General features: G+C 24.9%; 1 protein-coding gene across 1 annotated transcript; it reads right to left on the bottom strand.

Annotated features, from left to right (window-relative positions):
• Window positions 1-4,139: 4,139 nt before the first annotated feature.
• Window positions 4,140-5,918, bottom strand: LOC122503442 (transmembrane protein 258). The gene is made up of 3 exons (XM_043613986.1): window positions 5,607-5,918; window positions 4,421-4,660; window positions 4,140-4,307 (listed from the first exon to the last, which is right to left on the bottom strand). Exons 1-2 carry the CDS (start codon window positions 5,607-5,609, stop codon window positions 4,421-4,423), a joined length of 243 nt encoding a protein of 80 aa, XP_043469921.1. The 5' UTR covers window positions 5,610-5,918; the 3' UTR covers window positions 4,140-4,307.
• Between the last annotated feature and the right edge of the window lie 635 nt (window positions 5,919-6,553).

Below are 6,553 nucleotides of genomic sequence, written 5' to 3'. Positions count from 1 at the left end.
AACGATAATAAAAATCTTCTAAGTTTTGTTAAATTAAAAAAATTTTTCATTCACAAAAAATTTTAATTTTTGTATAAATTTTTAGAAATTTCCCTTACTTTCAATGAAATTTTCTGCCATTCCCTGACTTTTCCCTGACCGTTAGACACCCTGAAAGACAGATGGCGCTAGTGTGATAAAACGAAATAAACGCGGTGACTCAACCCTAAACACTGCCCAACCCTGACAACTCTCCCCTATTATTATTATTATTTTTATTATTACTATTTTTATTATTAATTAATATTATTAATATTATTATTACACGGAAAAAAAAAGTTCCCAGATGTTTCAGGAATTATTTCCTAACTCTTGGATACGTGGTAACAGCTCTGAACTAGCGACGAACATTCAATGGTAATCAATGAATGTTTGAAAGAAATTCGGGAACTGTATTAGAAAAAGCTATAAATAGTCCATTAGTCTCTTTTTCATTACTTTCTCATGTAAAGTTCATGGCACTGGCCGCAACTGTTTCTGAAATTTTCGGGAACTCGTCAAGGAATCTTGGTGCGCAGAAACTGTGCGCACCAGTCTCAACAAGTCTCACCGTCAGTAAGACTTGCGTGCCTTATATATTTATTTTATGCTGAGGTATTTAACTCGCCTGTTTAGCTCAGCTGGATAAGACGCCGGACTTCTATTCTCGGGTACGCGAGTTCTGTTCCAGCCGCCGTCGATTTTTCTCTAATATGGTTTTTTCTATTTCAGAAACTTAATAAAAAATAAAAATTGTATGTGACCTTCAAGGATAAATGTGTGTGTGTGTGCGCACTTATTAATGAGGGGAAGTGGGAGGGGGGAAGCAGAATCCATTTTTTCTTGCATTCGCTTAACTTTTCGATTTTCTTGTACAGTTCCCGACTTTTTCAAGAACAGTTTGCCGAGAAGCGGTGAAATAGTTATAATTTGTAGAGAAATAGTAAATTACATATTTAAACGAGGCAACCTTTAGTTATCTGTGTACTACCCGCCGTATCCAAGAGTTAAGAACGAAGTTCCCGAATAATCCTCGAACTTTTTTTTTCCGTGTAGTATGATTATAATTATTGCTATTTTTATTTCTATTTAATTATTATTTCTATTTTTTTTTGTTTTTTTATTATTAATTAATATTAGATATTAATTATTTTGTGATATGAATCTTCAAGAATCGCGCAAAATCGTGGTTTTTAGCTAGGAAAAAAATATTTTGTCACGAGTCGTGACGATAACTTCGCAAACTAAAATATTGCTTAGATTATTTTTGTAGTTACGTGTAAAAAAAGAAAAAAAATTTTTACTTAACTTTACAGTAAAATCATTTGCAGTTTCTGTGCATTTTCAATGATAATTTTTTTTATATTTCCAGACAGTAAATTTTACTAATTTTCACTAAAAATTCGTAAATAGCAAAATTCACGTCCTTTGTACTAAAGTTTACTTTGAAGATAGTAAAAATTTACTTCCATTGTAGTAAAAAATACTTCGGAAAAAGTAAAATTTTCTACGAAAATAATAAGATTCAGTTTACAAAAACTAAAATTTACTTTGAAAATAACAAAAATTTTTTTGGGAAATAGTAAAATTTAGAGTAGTAAAAATTAAATTAATTTTTTTCCGTGTAACTAAAAAAAATGTACATGCCTAATATCAAAAAATGTATAGGAAAAAAAGATTTTCCACAAATTTTTCAACTCTGTTTATAACAGAGTGGAAAAATATGACTTTCAATTTTGCAAACACAGAAAAAATTTTAATCGCAAAAAAAATACAAGAGTAGTGTTATTGAAAAAAAGTTTTCTCAACAGCCATATTTGCCATAATATACGAAACTTGTGCAAAAAAAAACAACTAGTTTCTTTCTAATTATCATAGATTAATTTTGATTTTTTAAGAAAATTTTGATAGTTACAATTTTATAAGCTTTTTTTTGGTGAAAAATAATAATTATTATTTATCGCCTCTCATTTTTGACGAAAGTGAAAACGAAAATAATATCTCTTTCTTCGTATAGAGAAAGAGACTTTTAATTTTTTTTTCTTTGTAAATAAATATCATTTATCGAGGAGTTGGAAATTTATTTTCTGTTTTTTAATAACAAAAATAATTTTTTTTTACAAAAAAAAATTTTTTTATAAGGAAAATAATTTGTTTTTACAGAAAAAAATTTGTTAATAAAAAATAATTTCTTTTCATTAAAAAAAAAAAGAAAATAAGTTTCTAACGCGCGTTTATTTAATGATTTTTGCTCAAGCAATCATCAAGTTAGGATGACGGTGATCGTGATGCAATTTATTGATTATTGTTAATAATGCAATTATTTATAATTTAATATATCCACAAAACTCGTGATTATTGTTAGTTAATGAAAAAAAATGATGTACTAACAAACAACGAAAATAAAAAATATTTCCTCATTTATTGAGGAGTCGAAAAAAATATTAAGTATAACAACGTAGATAATAAATTGAATAAAATATATATTTTTAATTAATTAAATAATAAAAGGCAATTTTAATAGATCATTTTTAATTTATATATTACAATCGAAAAATTTTGTAGAGATGATGAAAAAAATCTCTTTCTCGAAAATAATAATTTTATACACAAATGCGAATCAAAGCGAATCTGTGAAGTGAATATTGAAATTCGAAATATTCTTCAATATATATTCTTCAATACTATGTTTACTACTAAAAATAGTAGTAAAATTAAAAAGTTTCCTTATGAATTATTAATTTTTTAATTTAATTTAATTTATTAATTTTTAACTCCTTTTTGATTATTAATTCTTAATTTCATTTTAATTATTAATTTTTCATTCTTTTTTTATTATTAATTTTTCATTCTTTTTTTATTATTAATTTTTCATTTCTTCTTGAATATTTCGAATCAAAAAATGTAATTTTAGTTTTTAAGCAATTAAGCAGTCGCCTTTCGATTTATATTCAGTAAAAAGTAAACTTTAAATTTTAGTTAACAAATATTAAAGAAATAGAAAAACATTTCCACTTAATCTCTAATTAAAATTATTTTTAATTATAATAAATAATTTACTTACAATTGAAAACTTATTAAAAAATGTTGAATATTAATAAGGTAAATTAAAAGTTTGTTTTTTGATTTAATTGTCAGTCATTTTTTTTGCAAATTAAAATTTAATTATTAAACAAATGAAATTAAAGAATTAAATTAATTAAATTAATAAAATTATTTAAATTAAGTAATTAAAGTTATTTAAATTAAATTAATTTAATTTACGTTAAAATAATCAGAAAAGGAAACTTTTTTATTCAAATACTTCCGGATTCAATTAAATAATTTTTTTCAAATAGAAGGATATTAAAAAATTTTAATATCTCTGTAGATCTGTTGGAGGATTGCAATACTCATTCAATTTAGAATTATAATTATTATTATTATAAATTATGTTAATAAATACAAATAGATTTTTGTTTGTTCTCTTAAATGTAAATAAAAAATCAATTATCGTCGAATTTAAAACAAATATTTTTTTTTGTTCAAAATGTTGAGAACTTTTATCCAAGGACACATATCCACTAAGAACTCATGAGAGTTTCTTTAAATGTAGATATTATTAATCTTACAGTATTTTTACATAATATTTCTTCCTATTTTTAGACAATAACCGCTGAGCGCATTATAATTACAATAAATAATTAATGAATTACAATTATTTTAATTTCAATTTTTATAATTACAATTATTGTATCATAATTATAATTATCGTAATTGCAATTATTATAATTAAAATTATAGTATTGTAATTATAATTATTATTATATTATTATTATAAGAAAAACTGTCATAAGTAAAAATTAATTTATATATTCGTATAAATAAATTACAATGCAATATTTGTAAGTAGTATACGGAATAATTCAGTAGTTGATTTTTCAAGTACTGTATATGGTGCTCAACTGTGTGCTTTCGAAATAAAAAGAATCTTCCCTTTTTTTATAGAATTTAATAATAGAAGTGATTTTACTTATAGCTCCTTATTATATGTACACACCTATTGAATAAAAAAAATAAAAAAATAAATTAAATTTTCCTTTATTTTTCCTGTGAAAAGTGATTAAAATAATTGCTGACAATTTTCTTTTAAAACTCTCTTTAGTCTCATTTATTATATAAAAAACGTCGTGAAATAACATACATTTAACATAGGAATGACATTAGTTTCATTTTCTGTACAGAGTGTATCTTAAAGATCTTGTGTAATTTTTCATCTCGAATTAAACGCCTTTTTTATCAGAATTCAACTGAAAATTAAAATACTCAATATATAATTTGTACACTGAAAAAAATACATTTTCTTCAGTTTGTACTAATTTTTTAAAGAATTAATAATAAAAAAGTGACTTTTTTCTCACACCTATACATAAATGCCGACCCATAAAAGAAGGAACAAAACACCAAAGCCGGAAAATATTGCAGCGACTAAAGAAACTAATAGTTCTTTGAAAATGTCTCTCGTGAATTTTGTACTCGTTACTTCGTAAACAAAGAACCAGGCTGTGAAAAAAATTCCAATTCCTAATAAAACTAGGGCGAGTAGTGGAAATATTGATGGATTTATCGGTGAGACATATCTCGCCATTGACTCAACAGCAACCTGAAAATAAAAATGCAAAAGTTAGTAAACAAAATAATTTCACTTTAAATTTCAAATAAAACCCACAAGAAAAAAAATGTTTTAATAAAAAAATGCATAAAAATAAATTTAATTAATTATTTAAATTTCAAATAAAATCCACAAGGAAAAAAATTCTTTAAACGAAAATAGTGTACAAAATCAAATTTAATTAATTATTTAAATTTAAGTTGCAAATAAAATCACAAGAAAAAAATGGACAAAAATAAATTTAATTAATTTTTGTCTTAAATTAAAAATTCTTTCAAGAATAAATAAATCGAAATAGAAAAATAAATACAAAAAATTAAATCTATTTTATATTACCTACACTGAAAAAAATAATAGGCAAAATGTGTTTTTTACTCAAGCAATTTTTGCCTAAGAACAAAAGCAATTGTTTCTTTAAAAAAGCAATTTTTGCCTAAAATTAAGGCAAAAATTACTTTTTTTTAAAGAAACAATTGTGTTACGCGTATTGCTTTAGTTCTTAGACAAAAATTACCTGAGCACATTCAGCACTTAACCAATTTTTTTTAAGTGTATTAATTTTGTATTTAAAAATAAAAGAAATGCGAAATATAATATTTTAAATATATAATTTAAATAAATGAACAAAACAAATGTATACAAAAAGAGAGTAAAAATAATTTTTTAGAAAAAATAATTTCGGAGCAATAAATAATTCGTAAATTAAAATACAACTATAATTAAAAATGTTTTCTAACTAATAAAACAAAAAGAAGAAAAATAAATATCCAATATAGAAAAGCGACAATATTAAGAAGTTAAAATGTTACCCTTTTACTGTTAGAATTTTCTACCAAAATTTACAGCACTTGTGGTATAAAAGTACCAAAAAAGAAATTAATATTTCAAAAAGTAATTCTACTTACTTATTTTATAATTTATTATAAATAATACTTACCATTTTTATTCAGATTATGTGACGTGGCTGGTAAAATAGAGAAAAGTAACCTCAAAAATTGACGCCCCCGGTGAGTTTAATACAACACAGTTTGTTATAAAAATGATTTTTTATTTAAATTCCCGTTGAGGAAAAAATTTCAAAACAATAACGAAAATTCAGACATTTAATTGTCAATTTTCTTTCAAACTTTCACTAAACTATTTTGCTTTTTTCCTTTAAAAAAGCATTTAAAAATGAAAAATCAGTCGACGTGGTTGACGGCTTTAAACGCAAACCTAAACAACACTGAACAACACCGAACAGAGACACGAAAATCACACACGTACACGGAGAAAAAAATCAGGGCTTTGTAGCATGGAGTGGTCTGTAGCTTTGTGACGTATGCGCATGATACGCTCGTCTCTCGATAGAGGCAGCACTAAATTTGCGGTTTTATTCAAATAATAATTTAATTAATAATATAATAAACACATTTAATTTATTGAAGTTTTTACGTATAGTTTAGAATATTGGCAAGCAACATGGGCAAATCGACAAAATACTTTCTCACAGTAAAATCTTAAGTGGAAAAAATCATAAACTCAAATACAATAGAGCATGCAGTGGAGGCGACGAAACTTAATCCTTCCCGTAATAAATATTTTAGGATTATTTGAGTATAACACAGGAAGGAAGAGTAAGGGTGCAATCCCATTACAGCAGAATACGTCGACCGAAAACAGAAAATCATGAGTGCAAAAGAGATATATAGATATTGTTGTTCTTTTCACTCTCATGATTTTCTGCTTTCGGTCGACGTATTCTGCTCACATGGGATCGCACCCTTAGGGTGCGATCCCATGAATGCAGAATACGTCGACCGAAAGCAGAAAATCATGAGAGTGAAAAGAACAACAATATCTATATATCTCTTTTGCACTCATGATTTTCTGCTTACGACATAT

Source organism: Leptopilina heterotoma, unplaced genomic scaffold, assembly GCF_015476425.1.
Source record: "Leptopilina heterotoma isolate Lh14 unplaced genomic scaffold, ASM1547642v1 Lhet_262, whole genome shotgun sequence".
NCBI classification, from domain to species: domain Eukaryota; kingdom Metazoa; phylum Arthropoda; class Insecta; order Hymenoptera; family Figitidae; genus Leptopilina; species Leptopilina heterotoma.
Note: the sequence above shows the minus strand (reverse complement) of the source record. Positions and strands in the feature narration are given on the sequence as shown.